The sequence below is a fragment of the Urocampus carinirostris genome, chromosome 3 (genome assembly GCF_059441175.1).
Source record: "Urocampus carinirostris isolate Australia breed hairy pipefish chromosome 3, RoL_Ucar_1.0, whole genome shotgun sequence".
Lineage (NCBI taxonomy): Eukaryota > Metazoa > Chordata > Actinopteri > Syngnathiformes > Syngnathidae > Urocampus > Urocampus carinirostris.
Window position 1 is genome coordinate 9,735,195 of NC_142351.1, and position 24,121 is coordinate 9,759,315.

The 24,121-nt window shown below is 40.5% G+C and overlaps 1 protein-coding gene across 1 annotated transcript in view; it reads right to left on the reverse strand.

Moving 5' to 3' along the window:
• Positions 1–1,853: 1,853 nt before the first annotated feature.
• The window catches only part of LOC148368610 (dnaJ homolog subfamily C member 5-like), a 28,268-nt gene continuing 6,000 nt past the window's right edge, over positions 1,854–24,121 (reverse strand). The window contains exons 2-7 of the mRNA XM_088330590.1: positions 18,513–18,628; positions 13,958–14,171; positions 11,229–11,400; positions 10,996–11,144; positions 6,189–6,419; positions 1,854–3,930 (exon numbers count right to left, since the gene is read on the reverse strand). Coding sequence (XP_088186716.1) covers positions 11,044–11,144; positions 11,229–11,400; positions 13,958–14,171; positions 18,513–18,619 — 594 coding nt within the window. The 5' untranslated portion in view covers positions 18,620–18,628 and the 3' untranslated portion in view covers positions 1,854–3,930; positions 6,189–6,419; positions 10,996–11,043. The remainder of the gene's footprint in view (positions 3,931–6,188; positions 6,420–10,995; positions 11,145–11,228; positions 11,401–13,957; positions 14,172–18,512; positions 18,629–24,121) is intronic.

Consider the following 24,121-nt stretch of genomic DNA (forward strand, 5'->3'; position numbering starts at 1 on the left):
GCGATTCGCAGCCGAGTGTGAAGCGGCCGGGATGAGGATCAGCACCTCCAAGTCCGAGGCCATGGTTCTCAGTCGGAAAAGGGTGGTATGCTCCCTCCGGGTCGGGGAGGAGGTCTTGCCCCAAGTGGAGGAGTTCAAGTATCTTGGGGTCTTGTTCACGAGTGAGGGTAGGATGGAACGGGAGATCGACAGACGGGTCGGTGCAGCGTCTGCCGTCATTCGGACCCTGTACCGGTCCGTCGTGGTGAAGAGGGAGCTGAGCCGAAAGGCAAAGCTCTCGATCTTCCGGTCGATCTACGTTCCTACCCTCACCTATGGTCATGACCGAAAGAACTCGATCCCGGATACAAGTGGCCGAAATGAGTTTCCTCCGCAGGGTGGCTGGGTTCTCCCTTAGAGATAAGGTGAGAAGCTCAGTCATCCGGGAGGGACTCGGTGTAGAGCCACTGCTCCTCCGCGTTGAGAGGAGCCAGTTGAGGTGGCTCGGGCATCTAATAAGGATGCCTCCTGGACGCCTCCCTCGGGAGGTGTTCCGGGCATGCCCCACCGGCAGGAGGCCCCGGGGGCGCCCCAGGACACGTTGGAGAGTATGTCTCTCGGCTGGCTTGGGAAAACCTCGGGGTCCCGTCGGATGAGCTGGAGGAGGTGGCCGACCTCGGATAAGCGGACGACAATGGATGGATGGATGGAATTAAGAATCTTTTTTAAACCTTAAGATTGACATTTCACAAAAAGGCTGCAGGGGAATTAGTACAGTGTTGTGTTTCTTAAGCTTGTAGTACTCAGGTTTTCCTGAAGTACATTCGACAATTTTTAAATCCAGACGCTGCCTTACTTCCGGACGATTGTTCGTAAGTTGAATTTGTTCGTAAGTTGCTTCTGTGTTACATTTTGTATGGAATGTATGTTTAAGGTCTATAGAAGTATGTTTAAGGCTTGTATAAGTAACCTGTATTGTTTTGTACTAAAAAAATTAACATTTCATAAAATAATATATGCTCTATAAAGATAAAGTTGAGTTTAACTTAATTTTGGAAGATACGGTTCAAGAGGTCCTCCTCCGTGTGGCCGAAAAAAAGCGATCCAACAATTGTCTCAACCGCATCAAGCTTTCTTATTCATTTTTTTCGGGATGTCGAAAAATATCAGGACATTGCAAGTTAGATTTTGTATTGTGTGCACCTTTTTCCGAGTACAGGACATTACTGTAGTGCTTCATTCCGCTGCTACCGGCGTGTGGTGTTTGTCAGAGGTCTCCCAGGATCCACCCCGAAGAAGAAATCCACTTCCTCTTTCTAGTTCGTGTGTAAACATTTAATACTGTATCTCCAGCGCGATAAGAACTTTGACATTTTTATTGTTTTATATCTCGTGCATCCATTCAATGTGGTTGGTGTAAAGTGTAAAGAGCCGAGCCGTTTCTTTTGAAATGAAAGTGGAATAAGAAAGCTGATGCGGTTGAGAAAATGGTTGGATCATTTTTTTTGGCCACTCTCTAACACTCAGGAGGACCTCTTGAAGCTTATCTTCCAAAAGTAAGTTCAATTCAACTTTATCTTTATAGAACATGTATTATTTTATGAAATGTTTATTTTTTTTGTACAAAACAATACAGATTACTTATACAAGCCTTAAACATACCAAATATAGCAAAGGAGCAACTTACCAACAAATTCAACTGACGAACGACCGTCCGGTAGGGCAGCATCTGTATATCTTTCACAAATAGCAGCGACTGGCCTGGCCCTTTTTCCAAATTTCGGAACCCAAGGGAACCCTGCAGACTAAGTTCGCGCCCTTCCTGTTTTAAAGTAAAATGAGAAACATATTGGTTCAAAAACCACACAGCAAAAGAGAAGTCAAAGGTTTTAATCTTCTTTGCATTTGAATTGAGACTCCCACATAGTCAAACATGACTTCTACAAACATTCTACCAACACACAAACCAAATAAATACAACAAAATATTTTCTATGACCACATTTGAAATACATTATGTCTAAACTTGATTTCTTTCATTCTGGACCATTTGAAAGAACCCTAATGTTGCCATGGTGTGAGGCAGGGGTGTCAAACTCGATCGAGCTCGGGGGCCACAAGGTGGGGAAGAAATCACTCTCACGGGGGCCGGATTAGTAGATTAAGGAGAAAAAAATAGGTACAGAATGATGGAAAGGGAGAGAAAGAAAGAAAAGGAGAGAGAGAGAGAGAGAGAGAGAGAGAGAGAGAGAGAAAGACAGCGAGAGAGAGAGAGGGATAGAGAAAGAAAAAGGGAAAGAAAACAAAAGAGAGAAAGAATGAGAATAAAAGAGAAAAATATGGCAAGAGAGACAGAGAAAGAAAGATAGAGAGACAGAAAAAGAAATAGAGAAACAAAGAGCGTAAATGAGAGAAAGCTAAATAGACAAGAAAGAAAAAATGGAAGGAAAGAGAAAGATAGACAAAAAGAAGAATGGGAAAGAAGCAGAGAGAAAGAATGAGAAAGAGACAGGGAGAGAAAGCAAGAGAGAAAAGGGAATGGAGAAAGAGAGACACAGGAAAAGACAAAAAAGAAAAAAGTTAGAGAAAAGAAAAAAGTCAAAGAGAGAAAGAAATAAAGGAAAAGAAAAAAGCTAAATAGACAAGAAAGAAAAGATGTAGGGAAAGGGAGAAAGATAGACAAAAAGGAAAAGACAGAATGGGAAATAAAAAGAAACAGAGAGAAAGAATGAAAAAGAGACAGGAAGAGAAAGTGAGAGAGAAAATGGAATGGAGAAAGAAAGAGACACAGGAAATTACAAATAAGAAAAAAGTTAGAGAACAGAAAGAAAAAGAGAAAGAAAGGAAAAGAGAAAGCTAAATAGACAAGAAAAAAATGGAGGGAAAGAGAGAAACTGACAAAAAAGAAAAGACAGAATGGGAAATAAAAAGAAACAGAGAATGAGAAAGAGACAAGGAGAGAAAGGGAATGGAGAGACACATGGAGGAAAAGACAAAAAAGAAAAGCTAGAAAAAAGAAAAAGAAAGAAAAAGAGATAATTAGAGAAAGAAATAAAGGAAAAAGAGAAAAATGAAGAAAAAAATGAGAGGAAAAGAGTCAAAGAGACAAAAAAATAGCGGATTTTTCTCTTGCACTTCTCTCCGTATTGTCTGGCTGGTCGGATTTAATCCCTGGCCCGCGATCTGCACGTTTGACACCCCTAGTGTATGGAGATCATGACTAAAAGTTCTCATTTCCACAAAATTCTGTATCCACTCATGATCAAACAGCATTCATCTCGATCAAAAAGTTTTGTTGATTTTCTCGTTGAGATATAAAACACGATTGCTCAAAGACCACGTCAGGGAAGCTCATTCTACTATGGAAAAAAAAAACGAAAACCACCTAGCAGAAATCATTCTAACAAAGGTCTAAACAACACAACTACACCGAAAAGATCTTTTGCAAATGTGAAATGAACGGATAATAGGACTGGACAATGGTCAGAATTTCAACTTTTGCCATTAAATAAAAAAAAAGGCGGAACAATATATATTTTTTCATATTTCAACAATTAAATTCTCTTGGAAACGAACACAGAACGCAAGCTTGTTTTGGGGGACATTCCTTTTAGGGTGTAGAAACGGGACTGATTTTCATTTAGAATTGCCCTGAAAATATTCAATTCTCCCCAGTTAAAAATAAGACTTGGGGTCAAATCCCAATAGTTCCCCTTTCCCTCAATCTTGCTCCTTAGTCTAGCAAATCGCGTTTCCCTGCGGTCCCAAAAAAGTCCCATTCAACTGCACAGTGAGGTTGAAGAGTAAGGGATTAAAGTCCCAGTTCACAAAGACAGATTGGGAGCGCCATATTACTGATTAGGTAGAAGCGATCTTGAAAAGGAATGAACCAATTCCTACAGGGGGTAGGGGGGCTATTAGACGAGGAAAAGCACAGCAGCAGGAGAGGTGTCTGCAGGAAATCGAGGAAAATAAAAAGTTTAGGAGCAGTTCTTCTATGCCCAGAAACTTATTTGATTTAGAAGTTAAACAGTGCCGTAATCTCTCCCTCTATCACTGTAATGTCATGGGTATCAAAAGGAACGGGCATTGTGTTCTGCAGCAGACAGCACACAGCAAATGCTATCACAGGGGCAGGCTGTTTGTGTTGGCGTGACCGTGATAGGCCGGTGTATGCTGTTAGTCTAACAAACCGCAGATATCGGGTACTGTTGTGGTTTATTGGAGTCGAGCTTGAGAACACATTAGTTTATAAAACAGGAAATTCCAGGCTTGTTTCTCCCGAGTGTAAATGTCAGCGAATGTTATTATTAATCGCCTTGGGCTGCCAAGTAATAAAATTCTTCTTGGCAGTGGAACATGCGGTCAAGCCGACCCCAACGAGTTATTGGAAATTGTGTAACTGGAAAATGGAAAGAGGACGAAAACATTCTGTCTGGTAGCGTGCTTTTGGAGATAAACACGTGCGTCATCGCGAGGGGGACGTGCTAAGTAATACGAAGTCTCAGAATTTGTGGGAAGGAATCGCCCGGGAAAAGTGTTGACAAGTTGGGCTCTTGCATTTACCTCGAATTGTCAAAAGCCGGCAAAAGCAGACGTCATTGGATCAGTTCTTCAAGAAATGTAATACAAAAAGGTAAACAAATATTATTATTTCCTTAATTCTTTGTTTATTGTACAGTGATCTAATTTTAACATGGATTTATTTCATGTTCTTACACAGTTTTATGAATTATTAAAAAAATCTACATTACTCTCGCGGGGCTTGGAACGGATTAGCGCATTTACATTCAAAATACGTTTCAACTCACAACGTTTTCAGGTTACGAAGCTACTATATTCGTAAGTAGAGGTACCACTGGAATGGGAATGGGCAACGACATATCCCGTGAGATTCAAAGTATACACAGAGGAGTGTGCATATTTCTGATTGGCTCTCACGAAATCACCTAGACACACAATGAAAAAAAAATGAGAGGGCTCAAATAAGAGCCGGGGAATGCAGTGGTATGCTATACATGCAGAGTAAGATAAGGTGCCTAGCAGACCTCAAAATAATACATGCATTTTCTTAGTGTGTTCTCCTTCTCTTCAATTTAGTGCATCTGGGGCCCTCCAACAGTTTCAGGGGGAAGAGAAAGGATGTAACAACCACCACAATGCACATTTCGGTGACATCTAAAAATCAAATTACAGTATTATCGTAATTATGAACATAAGTGCTGTTCCTCAGTTTTACACGCGCCATTGTACAGTGGAACCTGGGTTTTCGAACGCCTCTCAGTTCGAACAAATCAGAGTCGGACCAAAAATTTCGAGAAATTCTTGCTTCGCTGTTCGGTCAAAAAAATCGGAGTTCGAACGCCGGTTAATGCGTGAGTGCGTACGCTAGGGTGCCATGCTGAGCGGCGTACGGGTGTTTTAGCCTCTTATTATGCCTCCGAAGAAAGTCAGTGCAAGCGGCAAAGTTGCTACAGGTGACAAAAGAAGAGTAGTGCGTACAACTATTGCATTTAATAAATAAATAACAGCAAAATATGAAGGAGGTGTGCGAGTGTCTGATCTTGCTAGGGAATACAGCATGGCTAAATCTACGATCAGTACGATACTAAAGAATAAGGAGGCTGTGAAATCTAATGATGTGGCTAAGGGAGTGAGTGCTATAAGCAAGCAACGGCCGCAAGTTTTGGAAGAGGTTGAAAATTTTTTGGTGAATTTCCTCTCCCCACCGTCCACCTGCGCCTTCTGCTGACCACCACAAAGGTAAGAAATCCTATTCATAGTTCTTTTCTTTATCCTTTTTTTTATTTTTACACGTTCATGTTAGCGTAATCTTTCTTACGGAAGATTACGATAACGCGAACGTACGATTAGCCTGGGTTAGCTTTATGTTTACGTTAAACATTCAGGGTGTTGGAACGGATTAAAACGATTGACATTATTTTTAATGGGAAAAATGATTTCGGTGATGGAACAAATCGGTTTTCGAACAGGGTTCTGGAACGGATTATGGTCGAGAACCGAGGTTCCACTGTATTTCAAAAAGTCCGTTTCACTCAGGAGGTTCAACAAGCGGTGGATTGAATCCTGATCACCTGAGATAGAAAACTGAGTTTTCTGTTTTCGGATTTTAGTGAGTTTATTCAAGTCGGTGTAGTATGAACGGCATAACTCCGAGAAAGACAGAAATACGTAAAGATGAAAGGATACTCGATGGTGAACCCAGTCTCGTCTCACTACTGGTCGAGCGGTTCAAGTTCTGTGACCTGGGTTGGAATCCTGTCACAACCAAATGTTTAGCTCAGAAGGTAGAGCGCTCGTCTTGCAGGTTCGATACCCGGCTCCTTCGAGTTAAATGTCCAAGTGTATCCCTGATGATCCCGAGATGCATGGCTGCCTCTGGCTATCAGTGTGTGAACGGATGTGAGTTGATAAGTGCTACTGTAAATAAATACAGACCATTTACCATGCCCACATATTAGTAAATTGTGCTTGAGGGACTGAAAAATTGTATAAGAATAATATTTTTGCATGCTTTGGCTCTCCCTCACACGTTTTCTCCTTATCTTTGCACAGGACAAAAATGTCAGTTTTAACATTTCCAATAAAGATCTACACAGAGTATGTATACATACAGTATATACATATATATATATATATACACACTCCAGTACATGTTACCTGTCTTTTAAGACTTATATATGAAGCTTTTAATTGTGGGTTGCCAACTTCTGGGATTAAGTTAGCTCTGCATTGCGAAAATAAGTGTTTCCCTCATTCCAGGGTTAACAGACTTCTCATTCAATCTTCTTTGTGAAATGACTTTAGATCAGTGGTTCTTAACTTGGATTTGATCGAATCCTTGGGGTTCGGAGAGTGAGTCTCAGTGGTTCGGCGGAGATTTTTTTTAATACGAGATTTAATCCTAGCCCCAATTCTATTTTGGAACCACGAAATAAGTTTAAAAATCTTATTTGAACACCTAACTTAAAGGGGGTATCCGTAACTTCAAAATATTCTACTTGCTGACGCCATCTTCTGGATAAAATCATAAATGCAGCCTCTGTCAAGGTCCTTTTCTTGCGTGTGCAAGGACGTGTATAGATTTCTTTTTTGTCTTTATAGAGGTTTGGGTTGCCGTTTGGACTGTATTTGAAAACGGTCATTTTCTTACTTTCACCATTTTCATCTTAGAAGAAAGGAAAATTGCAAGCATGCGTATGAAATCACTCTCCTACCCCCATTCTCTAGCGTAATGCATTCGAAGGTAAGATAAAATCAGATAGACGTGGTGGAATGAAATATATTAAGACTCTTTGAACTCAGTGGGGCATTGTTAACATACTTAATAGAGAATATATTACATTTTAAACTTTTTAAGGACACCTCAAACTATCCACCCCACCTTTAAGGTAGTCCAACTTCCTTGGAAAACTAAATACTGGTTTGTCTTCGCTGCATGTTTGCTAGAAACCGTCTCACTTGAAAATGAATCACTGACTTTTATCGCTTGGTTTATTATTTGCACATACTCCAACAACCACTACCATCTTAAACCACATTTATTTTTTTACTTTGGCTTGGTAAGTGGATGTGTCGCCGCCTGTTCGTTTTGCCATAAGAGGTTAGCATTTGTGCTTTAGTGACTTCATTGTTGAAAGCTTGCTAACTTGCACGTTTCAAGCACTTTCAAGGCCAATTTTTCCAGCACCTTCAAAGGAAGAAACCAGCACCGATCAAAATAACGGCTTTTTATTTTTTGGGTTTTAAATTAAAGTCGCAATCTTGCAGCTCGCACATACTTTGTGCTATTTTGAGCTATTCCTATCTATGATCTTTTTGTGTCAATGGGCTGCTGTAAACTGACATGAATTCTGCAATTCTGCACGCGCAGCTTGGCTACATCACACTCGTTTAGAAACAGAGAAATGGGTCAATGTTCAACCCATAACTGTAACAATGATAATAAAGGTATAGTCTATTCTTCTATTCTATTACTTAATTGCATAGTGTTTTATTATCATCGATTATATATCATTAATATAAAAACAAAATCTGAGGAGCCGTTAGGGAGCCAGAAGTGCTGGCTTATCTCAGTTAACTGAGCCAAAAGAGAGTTTTGTCTTCTTGGGTGCGACCAGTAGAGGGCGGTGACGCTTCACGTGACGACGCCATAATGACAAACCACCCGAGCAGGAGTGTCGCAGTCATTTAAAAAAAAACAAAATCTACATTTAATGAATAGAGTCAGACTGCCAATAAACAAGGCAATGGCAACAATCCTAAGCGTTTTCAATCACGTCTCCCAAAATTCAAGCCTTTTCCTGACCTTGAAAACAGATCACTAAAAATCAATTATTTTCAAGGATTTCAAGCACCCGTACGAGCACTGATGCATGTACATGTAAACCAGGCAATGCACAATGTCAGTGCTGTGTGGGGGGGATTTTTAAGGGTTATTGTTCTATCTTCTTTATTCATTATCCATTATCTGTTATCGGTCAGTTCATAATACGCTACAAAGCCTAGGAGCCGGGACTCTTACTCAGTGCTGTGTAGTGCAGGTCACCCAACTGTGCAGACACTGAGCTTAAAGGGAATATTAGTCTTAAAATAAATACTGTAAATAAATCATATTACACTAAAGTAGGGGTTCAGTGAATGCGCAGATAAAATTAGAGGGGTTCGGTTGCTCCACCGAGTTTAAGAACCACTGCTCTAGATTTTGAAGAGAAAGAGTGGAAACCGTATTCAATGTTTTGATCAATCTCATCTCGAATCGCTGTCAATCGTCTTCCTTTGAGAGGCACATGCATGTAAACAGAGGAGCATTTAAATCCCTTAAATGCAATTTTGTGTTCTGTGTTTCCATCTCTAGATCTATAGTTGTTTTTTTCTTACAGTGGTCAATATATAAGTAACTCATATCTAATAAAACAACGTTTCTAGTTTGCAGGTTTTGACGATGGCAGGACCTTTTTGGAATGAAACCCCTGCGAAAAACAGGGGATTACTGCAGTCCCTAAACCATGTGACGGTTTGTAGCCCTTTGTTGATAATTTCCGGGTAACAAAAGTGACTATTTCGAGGACTGATTCAGTGAATCGCCACAGCAAGTATTGCAACACGAATGACTTCGTCCCAACCATACTTTTAGGGTTCCAAACAGTCCCCTAATGAAGAAAAAAAGAAAATAATAAAGTCTGTGTCCAGGGACCAATTATGGTGGCTAATAAAGTAATGGATTTTGACTGATGTTCTTTTCAATAAAGCTTTCGTTTGCATAAACTTGAACAAATACTAAAATTAAACTCCCTTCGGGTAGTTTTTCAGGTCAATTTAAACCCCCGCAAAAATGATCAAAAACCATCTTGTTTCTTTGATTTTCTGGTGAACATGGTTACTATGACGGTAAACGGAATTAGAAGACAGGAAGAAATCATGGAGGTAGAACTACAGTGCCGTGTAATATTATTTGCCACCATTCTGAATTCTGTGTTTTTTGCATATTTCTCACTCATAAAGGTTTTAGATCATCAAACCGATTGCAATATAACCCAAGGAAACACTGAAGGCAGTTTTAAAATGTTGATTCAATTAAAGGCACAAAGTAAATCACAAAGTAACTGTAATTAACCAGTTTTGGGAAAGCTTAGTTCAATTCCACAGACCACACCAAAAATGGATTGCCAAAATAAATTTTAAAATCCAGAAATCACTTAAATTGAATCTGTTACACAAAGTGAAGTAAGCTACAAAATGTCAGGAACTCATTTGACATGCCACGATCCAAAGAAATTCTAGAAAAAATATTACAAAAAAGTGATTAAAACCAGTCTGGAAATGGTCTTAAAGCCTATTCAAAGGGTATAGGGCTCCAGCGAACCACTGTCAGAACCATTATGCACAAATGGAGAAAACTCGGAAAAGGAGAGTTGACCAACTAAGATTACTCCGAGAATACGGTTATATTGGGTCTAAAAAAAATTAGCCCATCCCGAGCCGCGGGTATATAAACCCGAACCTGCCCAAACCTGACGGATTAACATTATTTGAAAACCGAGCCCAAAATAAACCATAAACTTTAATTCTACGCCAAAGTAAACACGAAGCTCTTTTTGTGTGTACTTGAAATGATCTGCATTTATATAGCGCTTTTCAAGTCAATGACTTCCCAAAGCGCTTTACATTGTGCTTCACATTTCCCAATAGCTGCCGTGATCTGTGCAGCCATGTAAGGCGCTGACCTGCTTATTGGGGGTTCAGTGTCTTACCCAAGGACACTTTGACATGTAACACGGACAAGCCGGGATTTGAACTGGGATCCCTTAATCCTAAAACGATCGCTTTACCTCCTGAGCTACTGCCGCCCCAGCACTGGATTGTGCGTTTCATCTGAACTATGTAGCTTAGGGTTTACTTGGTGAACAAAAGTGAAACTGAACAAAAGTGCACCAAATAGGAAATCATATTCTGCAGATTACGAGCTGCAAATAGTGAAATATTTGGCCGAAAAGCAGAGAAAATTTTTGTTAAGCTTGTAAACTATTGGCGAAAAGCGGAAATAACATCTTGACGTGAGGGAGGTGGAAGGAGGAAGCGGCGCGTATTGTACCCCAACACTTGATGAAAATTTCTTTGGATTTAGTGATTTAGAGTTTATGTGGGAGTTAGGTAAGCATCTTCTTTATCTAAATAAGTACTTGAGTAAAAGTAAGTGCATGCTGTGCAGATCTTCCAAGAAGGGAAAAAAAAACAAAGAGAGAACTTAATGATTGACATTTTAAGCCCAAAGATCTTACCTCTACTCCAAGAGTGGGACGACCGCTATTCCAGGCGGTTAGGGGTTTAACTTTGTTTTTGTGCTTTAATAAATGGAATCACCATTTGTAATCTAGATTTTGTATTTCTGTGGGTTGTCTGTGTGATATACAATTGGTTTGATGATCCGAAACTTCTGTGAGAGATAAATATAAAAAAAAAAAAAAAAAAAAAAAAACAGAAAGGGGGCAAATACTTTTTCACGGCATTGTAGGTACAGGGGGATGTGTGTGTTTGCATCTTTCTAGTATGTGTCAGTCCGGTAGCTTTGGTGGGCCTCAGCTGTGAGTTGTGTGGTTTCCGTGGCAGAGGACGGCTGTGTCATGATTGGCTCCTTGGTCCCATCTACAAGACAATAAACACACAGATAAACGCTGAATGCAGTGAGTCTTTTTCTTTTCTTTTCAAAGTATTATCGACACGGCGCACCTTTCTCATCGGCCGACATCTGGGCTTCTAAATCCTCGGGGGACACGTAGAAATCGGGCTCCTGGTCCATGGGCGGCCGCGGTTTACATTTGCCGCAGCAGCAGTTACAACAGCAACACAGGCAACAGCAGCAATAACAACCGGTGGACAAGCAGCAGAAGACAAACAAGGCCTGTGGGGACACAATAGTGACTTTGTTTGTAAACACTGTGACGTATCCGGTGGGTGAGGCTTAGCCCGGAGGCAAAAAGTGAGAGCAAGACCATGTGTCAACAAGCGTACGCTTTGTATCATCAAAATGGATGGCTTTGACGTCACAGCTGAAGGTGGAGGCAAAACAAGACACCGCGCCGGTCAAAAGACTGAGAAAAAGAAGGGTGTCGTTGCTGCTACTCAGCTGTTAAAAGGTCATCATGTTTTGAGTTTAGGTGCCAGAATTGCAGAAAATACGTTACTGATTGTAAATTAAAGTTTTACAGGATCCCAGCGGACCACTCCTGAAGAGAATTCTGGTTAAAAGCACTAAAGTGAAAAGATTGGACTGAGGCACTCATCAAAAAATGCTCAGGTTTGCAGCACACACTTCATATCAGGTAAGAGAAATTAAACGTTTATGATTGTTGCTATTGAGTCCACATTACATGTTATTAGCTTTGAAATGTTGTTCTGGACTTGAAAATCATACACTGATGTCCCACTGAGATCTTTCATTTAAGTATCGATGGCAGAGAAAGGAACAAGAAACTCCTGCACAGGCGCACAGGGGGAGAAACGCACCAGAAATCATTTCAATCGAATGTGAAAAAGGTCTCCAAGGAAACAAGGTTACTACAGATTTGCTCTATTTTATTTAGTAGGATCATAAGTTGTTGTAACAGGTTACTGTATACAGAAAATATTCATAGGCTGTATTAGCGATCGACTGAATATCGGCCCTGATATTTGGGAATTTGACGGGTATCAATATCAGCGTTTTGATGTATTACACCGGTTGATTCAATATATTTAAAACTGGGTTATTTAGGCTCAGATGCAGCCGAGCCTCACTCTCCCCACCTTCGGCCTTCTATCTCGGACGCTACCCACCCTGCACCTTCTGATTGGATAAGCGACCAGGGGTGCTTCCAATAAAGCAGGAGGAATAACGTTAGAGCAAAGTAAACAGTGGCAGCTCTGCTAACTCCCACGGCATGCTTGTGAATCAAGACCGCTGATACTATTGATTTTAAAAGTATGTCGTAGGAAAGTCTGTGTGTGACTAAGAGATAGCATAAAAAGTGTAGTTAGGGAAGGAAGTTCAGGTGGAGACTGATATATTAGCTATTATCATAACATAGGTTCGTCAATCAAGCGAGTGTGTTTGTGATTGAGAACATAAAAAGCACGCTCAAGTGGAAGGCTAAATGATTAGCTGTTACCATAACTTTAGTTTGTTGATCTGGCTTTAAAACAGGAGTGCATACAGTTTTCAATTTGCGAGCCGAGTTGAAATATTGATGCACTTTTTGTTTGAAGGTAATTTAAGTCATGTTGGTTGTGACATTTTTACTCATTTTTAGTAAATAGGATTAAGGACCTCTTAAAGTTGTTATGTACCTTTATTCAAGTTGCCCATAAGCCAAATTTTATTTCCTGCACTGTTAGTTTTTGGTTTAAGTAAAAGATTAGTCAAGTTAGTTGTGTTGAACTTCTAGTTTATTTACTCTATAAGGTTTCAGAGAGCAGTTAAAGTTTTATTCAAATTGTTAAAAAAAAAAAATTATTTGTTTCTTTCCGCATTATTAAAAATGTCTTACATTGTTTTTGAAGCTTTAACAGCAAATGAATATCGGCTCCAAATATCCATTATTGGCCTTCTCTTAATCCTAATAATTGGTATTGGCTCTAGGCAGCACGGTAGCGTAGTGGTTATCGCGTGTGCGACACAGTTCTGAGGTGATGAGATCGAACCTTCCTGTGTGGAGTTTGCATGTTCTCCCCGTGCTTGCATGGGTTTCTTCCGGGCACTCCGGTTTCCTCCCACATTCCAAAAACATGCATGTCGGGTAAATCGACCAGTCCAAATTGTCCCTAGGAATGAATGAGCGAGTGAGTTGTCTGTCTTTGTGTCTCCAGCGACTGGCTGGCAAGTAGTTGAGGGTGTCCCCTGCCCACTGCCAAAGATAGCTTGGATTGGCTCCATTACCCCCGCGACCCTACTGAGGATAAGCGGTGCAGATGATGGATGGATGGATGGATGAATGGTTTTGGCTCTGAAGAAACCCTTATCAGACGAATCTTAGTCTGTATTACAAACTTCAAGTTTAATGACCTGGTGTTGCCGGGCATTCTACTTGAGCGAGGTTGTTGGGGCCGTGGGTTTTTTGAAAAAGCTACAAGGAGCCACTAGGGAGTGCCAAAGAGCAGTTTGACCAGATGCAGCTCCAGAACAGCTTGTACACGAAAGCAGGTGTTTATCGATTTTGTTGGTATTTATTAGCATGAAACCATCCAAAGACAATCCTGGAGGCCTGAAGTACTATGTAATTTTTTCCAAAAATCGGTTTAGCCGTTTTGACGCCTATAAGCCACAGATAAAACCCACACACAAGCACGCAAATCAGGATTTATAAAATAGTCTAGAACGAATAGATAGAAGTCGAGACGGATGTTCAGAAAATGCACCCGAGTATTGTTGTACAACCAAAATAACTCAACGTGGAAGTGATAAAAAACAATTTGGTTTTCACCTTGGCCCACCAGCTGGACAGAACAAAGTAAGTATTGACGTTCTCCTCTCCAAACTGCTCCGCCACATAGAGGCCCAGGGAGCCATACTTGTCGTAGATGTTCTTCTTAGTGCCGTCGCTCAAGATCGAGTGAGCGTTATTTATCTCTTTGAACTTCTCGGCTGCGTCTGGATTGTCCGGATTTTTATCTGGATGAAACTTTAACGCCAGTTTCCTGCAAAGCAAAGTGAAAAATTCAGTCAAATCTAGGACATTTTCGACATAGTTTGAATGCACCATAAGCATAGTCTAACACGGCCAATTTAAGCACCTCTCAAGGACTTTCAAAGCAAATTTTTCAATTTCGCAAGTACCATTAAAAGAAGAAATCGAGTGTGAATCATGTATTTTGCAGATCTACAAATAATATGTCCGCTATCTCCAATTTGAGCATGAGCATTTGTCAAGACGTATGATTTCTAGATCATGACTAAATCGCAAATATATTGGTATACCTGCACCACTTATCCTCAGCAGGGTCGCGGGGGTGCTGGAGCCCATCCAAGCAATCTCCGGGCAGTGGGCAGGGGACACCCTGAACCGGTTACCAGCCAGTTACAGGGCACACAAAGATGGACAACTCACTTGCTCAATCACACCTAGGGACAATTTGGACCGGCCAATTAACCTGACTGTGCCCCATTAATGTTAAGCATGCACCTGTCCCCTTAAGCACAACCCATAGGGGGCGATGACGCTTCACAAGACAATGCCATAAAAAACGAATACATTCTGCCGTTTATCATGAAGGAAGAAATGTAAAGGCAAAGCGAATCCACCAGAGAGCAGTGTCTGCATCAGTTTTAAGCAGACTTGTTGTGAAACACGTCAAAAATTTCTAGCAATTTACAAGCACCTTACCCAAAATTCAGGGACATATTAATCCTTGAAAACACAACATTAAATGAAAGCATTTACCAGGATTTCAAGCACCTGCACAAACAATACTCAGAGGACAGGACAGTTTCAAAAATGGACACTTTGGTTCGGATGTTTTTTTCCATTTGCACCGACCAATTTTGTTTTTAACGTCGCAGTTGGATGGCGACGTTCAGATGAAAAATACATATTCAACATGAAGAGTTATGTTTTCCCCAAGCAATCTTTAATTAAGGGATGTCAAACTTAATGTGGCTCCGAGTCTGAATCCAGATTGTCTTTTTTTAGGCGGGCAGCGTCAGTAAAAGTATTTCAACTTAAAATGTTTAGCTTAGTATAGTTTTTCAGTATTATTCTTTATAATGTAGTCTACTTTAGATAACTACCCTACATATAATCATGGATGACAAGGGATCTTTTCCAAGGATGGCATATTTTTTCAAAATAGGAACAAAGAAATTTCCAATAGAGAGAATGCAGTTTTAGACCTGAACCTACTCACCACGCTATAGAAACTCAAGTGGGAGCTATGAAATAAATATTTTTGCTTCAATTGTCCTATGGGTTGGAAATGAATAAAAATAAGTGCAAAATTAATGTTTTAGCAGTGCATAGGCAATAAGATTGAATAATAATAATAATAATAATTTCCTTGTATTGTCATTCTGTGTAACAATGTACACAGAACGAAATGTCGATTGCACCTGACCCGTTGTAGCGAGCCGATGCAGCCGCAGCCAACAGAGGGCGCCGCCGACCACTTTTTAAGTCTTAGGAATGACTCGGCCGGGGCGCGAACCACCGACCTCCCAGTCTCAAAGCGGGCGCCTTACCATCTAGGCTACTGAGCAGTACACCAGATCGAACGTCTATGCTGGGCCAACTAAAGCTAAAAGTATAATCATCTTTAAAATCCTTTTTTTTTGCATTTGGTATGCCTCCACTATCTAAACAATGATTTTCATAAACACAAGTGCAATTTGCTTGCAAAACACTGTACTTATGTACTTTGCCATAACCTTTCAACGCCTGATGTTTCCAGTAATCTCGGTCACCATAGCGACCCTGTTCCTGCAGATGTGCATGATTTGCATTCCTCTTTGACCAGACAATGACGAAGGGGGGCTAAGTAATCTTTTTTTCAAATTAATACGCTATGTTGAGGAGTTTGCAAGAACATGGGGCCGCCTACACACTCATTTGCAAAAAAAAAATAATCCAGGCCTATCTTCCTCTGGGTGAAAAACTTGAATAAAGTAACTGTGACTAACCCCAGTTTTGGGAGAGCTGAGTTCTGTCTCACAGGCCTCTCCCAAAATTAATTGCCATCACCGGTGTTGAATCAAGAAATCCCTTAAATTGAATGTTAGAAAAAGTGAAGTAGGCAACAAAATCTCAAGAACACAATTGACATCCAACAATCCGAAGAAATTCCAGAGAAAAATGAAAGAAAAAGTGACTGAAATCAATCAGTCCAAAAAATGTCACAAAGCAATTTCCAAGGCTGTAGGACTCCAGCAAACCACTGATGGAGCTATTATCCACAAATGGAGAAGACTGGAAACAAACCTTCCTAGGAGTGGTCTACCAAATAAGATTACTCCAAGAGTTTTACAATGGCTCATCCAAGAGGTGACAAAAAAACTCGGAAAACATCCAAGGAACTGCAGGCCTCATTGGCCTCAGTTAAAGTCAGTGTTCACGACTTCCCAATAAAAAAGACATGGGCCAAAAATGGCATCTATGAGTTCCCAGGCGAAAACCACTACCGTCACAAAATAATAAAAAGAGTCGTCTCGTGTTTGCCAAAAAGCATTTTTACTATCCTCAAGACTTTGAGAAACGTACAACAGTCAAGCATTGTGGTGGCGGTATTGTGGTCTAAGGCTGCTTTGCTACCTCAGGACTAGGACAACTTGCTGTGGTAGACGGACTAATGAATTCTGGTGTTTACCAGAAAATAATGAAGAAGAACATCCAGCCATCAAGTGCTCTTGCAGCAGGACAGCGATGAGAAACACACCAGCAAGTCCACCACAGAACAGCTGAAAAAAACCAAATGAAGGTTCTGGAGTGTCCAAGTCAAAGTCCGGATTTAAATTCAATTGAGATCCTGTGGTGTGACCTTAAACGTGCAGTTTTTGCTGAAAACCCTCCAAAAATGGTAGATTTAAAGCAATTTTGCAAAGAAGAGTGGGCTAAAATAACTTCACAGCGTTGTTATCGAAAACGTTTGATATCTGTTATCACTGCCAAAGGTGGCGCAACTCGCTATCAGGTTCAGGGGACAACTATTTTTTCACATAGGGCCAGATAGGTTGATTTATTTGATTTATTTTTGGGTGCCCTAATAAATGGAATCAACATTTCAAAATTACCGTATTTTCCGCACTATGAGGCGCACCTAAAAGTCTTAATTTTTTTCAAAAGCTGACCATGCGCCTTATAATACAGTGCGCCTTATATATGGCTCAATATTAAATCGCAAGGTCTCGCAACTTACGCAACAGCCGCCGACTCAATTTTCCCCCCGAACGTGGAGTAGTCCGCGATGTATGCTGGGATTTATATACCGGCGTTTCATTGGCTAACCAATGTGTCAATCATCATTTGAATCGATCGCTATTGGCTAAAGTTATTCGGAGCCTCGGATAGGCTAGAGGGCCAAAACAAACCCTGCAATTGGCCGAAAAAGATGTGTCAATCATCCGTTAAATCGATCGCTATTGGCTGAAGTTATTCGGAGCCTCGGATAGGCTAGAGGGCCAAAACAAACCCTGCAATTGGCCGAAAAAGATGACTGAATAGCAAGCTTGCTAAACTACGCCATAAAGAAACATGTTTCGTTAGTCTGTACTTGTAAATATTTTACTCTCCTGGATTTACTTCACTCACGGTTGTAAGAAGACCATGATTGCGTATCATTATTGAACGTGAGAACTTAGGTGAGCTATGCGGCTTTATATTTTCCCGGTGTCTTGTTTTAGAACGATCTTGATGTTGCTGTGATGAGTTGAGTGAATTAAACTCAATTCCAAGTGTTTATTGTCATATGCACAGTAAAGTTGCGAGCGAAAAAGAAAATAGAAACTAAGGAATGGTTGGCATTTCTTGAATCCCAAGACTTTAACCTTCCGAAGGATATTTGAAATGATGCATTTGTGTGACATCGAACGGGCTCCGCATCCGCACGTGTCTACGACACGTATTTGCTTCTTTGCAAGCTTTGGGAATGTTAAGGGGGTAATAAGTTTGACTGAACTATCTGACTGTTTTGTCCACGTTCCCATTGTAGCGCCTTATAATCCGGTGCGCCTTATCTATGGAAGATATAGGACCAAAAACTACTTTTTGGGGGTACGACTTATAACCCTGTGCGCCCTATAGTGCGGAAAATACGGTACATTTTGCATTTCCTTGGGTTGCCTCGGTGTGATAATAAATTGGTTCGAGGATCTGAAACCTTTGTGAGTGATAAATAAGCAAAACACACAGAAATCAAGAAGAGGAAAAATACTTTTTTGTATCACTGTAATGAAGTGGGGAGTGGAACCTCTACCTGAGATGTTAGTAGCAGAATATTATAAAGTATACCCCATTTTTGAGCGAGGTCAAAATAAAGAAGTGCCCAGATTACCTGTAACATTTTTTTATTTCTTCTGACGTAGCGTTCTTTTCCACTCCCAGTACAAGGTACAGTGATTCTCCTGACGTGGATAGAGCTCTCTGGCGCTGCTGCTCCATTGCATTTACCTAGAGAGGAAAAAAAAGATCTTTTAGACTTCAAGAAGACACCCAAAATCAGAAGTGTTTTATCATAGTTATTAGTAGCTAAATATTTTAATCTAAACAATTCAGGATTTAAAATGTGTGAAAAATATGGGGGATGCACAATAACTTTTTTTCTTTTAGATAACCAATAAAAATCCTTATATTCGTTGGGGTTGTCCATCGATTCGCTGATGACTATCTTCTTTTATTTCTGAGTCTGCTGATGTTTGAACAGTCCGATCCTGGATTGTGGTCGGAGACTCAGGTAAAAGAGGATACCTGCGCAATGACGTTTTTTAAAGTAACGTAAGGGGTGCGCTTTCCCCAACGCCACTATCTTGATTGTAAAGGAGATGGTTCCAGTGGCAAGGGAGACCCTAGACGACCGGCATCTTTCTACAACTGCAGGCCTGTCTGTAGGAAACCGCCTCAAAGCGTGCCGCCACCAGCTTTTGGGATCACTCTTAGTCTGGACTCTACCCTTCGACCTGTTCGGCTTGGGTAACCCTACCAGGAGTACGAGACTCCCGCCGACATAGCTCTAGGGGTCATGGAGACGCGCAAAGTGCCCCACCACGATAAGGTGGTGATCCGTCGGGACATATATATTAGAGACCAATACAAATAACGTTTTTTTTTCTACCCGAGTGCAAAAATGTCAATCATTACATTCAGGTTGGGCCAAGCTTCTCACTTGCTGACTTTTGTTTTTAATCGCTCGTCTTTGTTTTTCTGTGTCTCTTGTTCATAAAGCCTAGTTTTACTTAGATTTTGTTACAAAAGGCAGGCTTTACGTGTCGCGCCGCTCGGCGGAGATAGCGACCCAGTGAACTAGGCGCATGGCGGGGGCCAGCCTCGGCTCAAATCAACTCTCCTCCGCCGGAGTCCTCACAAATAAAATAGGAAATTTCACTTCCAAAAGCCGGCTCATACAGATGGGTCGTTCGGGAACGACATCACTAATTCAGATTGGAGCTGAAGGCTTAGGAGTAATATGCACAGCCCACTGCAGTGTTTTATATGCCTGTAGGTAAGTATAAATAAAATGCCAAAAGTAGATAGATAGATAGATGGATACTTTATTCATCCCCGCAGGGAAATTCACAATCAAAGGTCAAACCATATCGACGCTACACCTGATTACTTCTTTTAACCTGCATTATCGTCTATTTAAAAAAATGCAAGTAATTAATGTACAATTTGTGGTGTTTCCAGTGTTTCCAATAGGGAACAAATTCAAATTGGAAAATCGAATCCACTACAGTTTCCATAACAACTGTGCGGTTAAAACACAGGGAAGCATTAAGTTTACTCCAGTAAATGATTGAGCTGGGTATGAAACATTAATGTTATAAAATCGTGGACTTTGGAAACATTAACGATCATGATATCTTAAATGGTCACATCCTCTTGACTAGGGGTCTCCAATGTGGTGCCCGTGGGCACCAGGTCGCTCACGTGCCCTAGGACCTGTTCTGAAAATCAAATCTAATTGATGTGTAATGTACTTTTCAGGCAAAAAAAGTATAACATTCAGCATACAAGACAATAAAATCCCCAATCCCTTAAACCAGGGGTCGGGAACCTTTTTGACTCAAAGAGCCATAAAAGCAAAATATAGTAATTTCATTTTGGGAAAGAGCCACACCATATATTATGAGACAAATTGACTAAATTGCTAAACTCGCGCACCAGACAAAAGCTTAATCTTCAGCACGTTTATTTTTGATCAAAATTATGAAAAGAGAATAATGCCAGAGCCCGTGTCCTAAAATCAACAAACATACCACTTTAAACTTGTCTCTTTCTTGCAATGACTCAAGATCGGTTAAACTCATTTTGACCCTTTTTTTCATACATATTGGTTTCAAAACCAGATGCAAGCAGTTATTTTGTAAAAAACGTCACAACATTCTGCAAACAGGGAGCCTGATGTGCTTACCTTTGGCGCAGACGGAGTAGGGCGAGAGATGGGAGGGAGAGCTTGCACTTTATGCATAGCTCCACCCATCCCTCCCACTCACCCAATCAAATAACTAAGTTCTCTTCCGGTGTTTTGGCGTATTTACAGTTTGTTCTGTGGATTTTATCATAAGGTATCTGAACACTGAACACAGATTATATAGTGAGCTTTTATATAAAGGATTCTTTAGCGTTTTTTTGGTGTGACACCTTGACTGTAAATTGTAGTGAAAAACGTGCCCTATATATTCTGCGAAGTACTGCTTGGTATTTCAGCTTTGGTTTGGCTTTGCGTGTAACTGAACAGGATTATAATGGCTCGAGTTTTGAACGAGATGAAGAAAATTTGCATGCAATCAAATTTGTCTCTGAGCCACAGGTACTCATAGAAAGAGCCATAAACCTTAAACACATCAAACACAGGTAATGGTTAAAATACAATGAAAACTAAAATATTAATACAAACATGAATATGGAAAAGCACAGAATAACCATGTGAGGAAAGGAACCTGAGGGAGGTTTATCCACACTAATTGGGATGGCAGCAGGTGGCTTCAGAATTTTCAGCCATTGAACCACAAATGTTCCCCCCCAAATGATGAAACACTGAAATATATAAAAAAAACAATAACTGCGAACTGAAATAAAAAAACAAAGTAAAAGATTAGAAGTTACACAGAACAAAACATAATAAAACTGATCAATTAAAAGCCATATTAAAAAAGTGGGTCTTGAGCAATGTTCCCTCTAATTTTTCACGGGTCTGAGCGTTCACACAAAGTCGGTGAGCAACGCTTGAAACAACAGTGAGCAACAGCAACCCCATGTGTGGCAACTAAGTCATTAGTAGTACGATACACACCTGTATTTAATCACATTTTTTTTGTGGAAGTACAATGTTGGCAACAAGATTGACTTGGTATGATTGGAAATTATTTCAATGCAACACAAACTTTTTCTTCTTTTTCCCTGTTTTTTTTTCTATTTTTGTTTTAATTCCTTTAAAAAAATCTCATTGTGTTTATTTTTTCCTAGCTGTTACTTTTTTCTTTTTGTTCTCCATTTACTTTTTTTTCTAGCTTTTTTCTGAATTTTTCCTTTTTTTTTCTCTTCCTTTTGTTTCTTTTTTTCCCTCAGCTTTTCACTACTTTTTCATTTTGGTATTTTTTTTTGTTCTATTCCCCCTTCCTTTAAGTCATTTTGTGCATAATTTTACATAATATTTGGTCATTTAGGGATGAAAGAAGCCAACACAACCTGAAGAGCCGTTTAGGACCCGAAAGAGCCGGTTCCTTTTAGTGAGCCGAGCCGAAGAAGCCGGTTCTCGAAAATCTCTACTGACTTTACTCAACTTCGACCTTGACTTCCAAATACCGCGTTTAGAACACAACGTCAGGGGAACCCGTGTATTTTTACCTTCATGCACTGCAACTTTGACTGAATTCGCTTCTTAATGAGCAATTTCGAGCCCTGATTTTTGTGAGCTGGCTAGATTTTCTTGTGCGCGGAAAAGCTCTGGGTAGTGCGCAATTGCGCACACACGCAGCTTAGAAGGAACATTGCGCTTGCTAGATTTTCTTGTGCGCTGAGAATGTGCGGGCAGTGCGCAGCTTAGAGGGAACGTTGGTCTTGAGCCACTCCCTAAAAATTGCAAGGGTCCCTGCAGACCTGATGTCCTCCGGCAGACTGTTCCATAGGTGAGGACCGAATGAACGCTGCTTCACAGTTGGTTGATTTTGGTCCTCAGGGACCGCAACGGCTATTATAATAAAAGATAGGATGGCCCAAGACCGAAAAACTAGTAAAAGCAGCTTCAAATTGAGCCTGAGACGCAGAGGGAGCCAATGCAGCAGTTTTCAAAACTGATGTTGTGATCCTTCCCCTCATTCCCCGTAAGCACCTGTGCTGCTGAGTTTTGTCATAGCAACAAGCTAGCAGGGCAGCATGGCGCAGTGGTTAGCACGTGTGCGGCATAGTTCTGAGGTCGTGGGAACCTCCTGAGTGGGTTCAAATCCAGCTCCCGGCTTTACTGTGCGGAGTTTGTACGTTCTCCCCGTGCTTGCGTGGGTTTCCTCCGGGCACTCCGGTTTCCTCCCACATTCCAAAAACATGCATTTCAGGTGAACTGGCCGGTCCAAATTGTCACTAGGTGTGACTGAGCGAGTGAGTTGTCTGTCCTCGTGTGTCCTGCGATTGGCTGGCAACCAATGATGCCCGATGATTGCTGGGATGGACTCCAGCATCCCCGCGACCCTACTGAGGATAAGCAGTGCAGCTGATGAGATGAGATGAGATGAACAAGCTAGCAATGCTCTTTTTGGGAAAACCGAAGAGCAGGTGTAACAGAGTTGAAATTTGATTGTTTTGAGTTTTTTTTTTAATTCTCACAAAATCTGTGTTTTTGTTGCATTACTGTTAAAACTCTGGTAACCGCATTCACAGGGTTGGGTAGTGTTACTTTAACTTGATTACTTTCAATGACTTTTGGATGACTCCAATACCAAATATGTTAATAAAAGACAAAAGAAACTAAATATGAATAAAATGATGACTCACAGCACATGGTAAGCTTTCTCTCCTGGCTTTGATCTCTTTGATCTCCGGCAAAACTAACATCAAATGCGACAGAAACAAAATGAAAATAAATCCAAACAGCTTGCCAACATATTCATATTTAGTTTATTTTGTCTTTTATTAGCATATTTGGTATTGGAGTAATCCAAAAGTAATTGAAAGTAATCAAGTTAAAGTAACCCTACCCAACCCTGCGCATTCATTTGTTAAGCCATGGGCGTGTGCGACTGTCTTTTTCGTTTGGCACTTTATGGGCTTCTGCGCTTGCCGTACCTTCAGCTCAATCACCTCGTGCTGAAGGTAAGCCGTGCCCAATATCAGTTTGGGTAAGAATGCATATTTTGCTAAATATAGGAGCTGCTTTCACGAACTATTTTTGTATGTAAATGTATAAAGGTTGTGCTAAATGATGTATATATAAAAAAAAAAAAGCACTAATTAAATGTAATGCAGCTTGAAACGATGATTACTGTGATGCAACATGTTTCAATTCAACCACTCCATTATGTGCGGAATTTTGAGTGATGTCCCGTTTTTGTATTTTTACTAATGTTTTAGATGTATGCAGTCGTGCAAAGACGCCCTGACATATTTGTATTGTTTATGTTATTATTTTGTTGGGAAACATGGCAACAATTTCGGGAATTTACAGGTACTTCAGCCAGAGTTCAAGCACGTTTCGATCATTATACACAACATTAAAATCCAAGCATTTTTTTAAGGATTCCGATCACAAAAGCACTGTTAAGCAATTTTAATCTATGTATTTGTGTGCTGCAAACAAAATTATAACAATGACTTAAAACATTGCAATTTTCTTTTTTCCCCCCATATACAAAACAAAATACAAAACTATATTGTACAAAAAAAGCTTGCCAAATTACATATCATAATTTTTTTCACAATGACATTGTGTGCTGTAGCCTAAAAAAAGTGAAA